Source organism: Seriola dumerili, unplaced genomic scaffold (genome assembly GCF_002260705.1).
Source record: "Seriola dumerili isolate Sdu_G_001 unplaced genomic scaffold, Sdu_1.0 BDQW01019737.1, whole genome shotgun sequence".
NCBI lineage: Eukaryota > Metazoa > Chordata > Actinopteri > Carangiformes > Carangidae > Seriola > Seriola dumerili.
The window spans coordinates 1-744 of NW_019193992.1; the positions used below are offsets into that span (position 1 = coordinate 1).

The 744-nt window shown below is 40.5% G+C and overlaps 1 protein-coding gene across 1 annotated transcript; it reads left to right on the top strand.

Moving 5' to 3' along the window:
• Positions 1-6: 6 nt before the first annotated feature.
• On the top strand, positions 7-660 carry LOC111240183 (asialoglycoprotein receptor 1-like; the record flags this gene model as incomplete). Its single annotated transcript, XM_022770159.1, has 3 exons — positions 7-184; positions 277-440; positions 548-660. Coding segments are annotated over 3 exons (455 nt in total), but the record flags the coding sequence as incomplete, so codon positions are not given.
• Between the last annotated feature and the right edge of the window lie 84 nt (positions 661-744).

The window sequence follows — 744 nt, forward strand, 5'->3', positions numbered from 1 at the left end:
CTGACTGAAGAAAACCAGAACCTGAAAACACGAAACCAGGAGCTGGAGACACGAAACCAGGAGCTGGAGACACAGAGGAACAACTTAACACAACAAATAGAGAAGAAGGAGACAGAGTGGAATGAGCTCAACGTCACTCGAGCTCAGTGGACCATTGATGCCTACTGCAGCATAGAAGAAAACCGTATGTTCAGATCACTTTAATTAGTGACCAAATATAATACAATCACTATGCAGTAATGTTGCTAATTAGTTTGTCTCTTTCTGTTTTTACAGAAAGACATTGTAACGCTTGTCAGGATGGATGGCTAAACAACACGTCCAGCTGCTATGCCATTAATAACCCTGGTCTTAATGAACAGAAAAACTGGAGAGAAGCTCGAGAAAACTGCAGAGGAAAGGGTTCAGATTTGGTTGTTATAGTTGATAAAAAAGAAAAGGTAAAGAGAAAACTGTGGAAACATTAATGACAGCCTATATGAAGTTCAATCACAGTGTACTTGTAGTATTTAAATATCTCTGATTACTGTTTCTCCATTGTCCTCAGAAATACGTCAGTGATCACAGCTGGGAAAGTTCTGGAACCAGAGGATACTGGATTGGCCTGAGAGTTGAAGATGGGAGATGGAAGTGGGTCGATGGAAGTGATCTGACTGAAGAGTAAGAGACACAATTCTGAACAATTTGAATAATGAAATCTATCAGCCTTGATCTAACCGTCATGCTTTTCCCTCAGATCCTGGA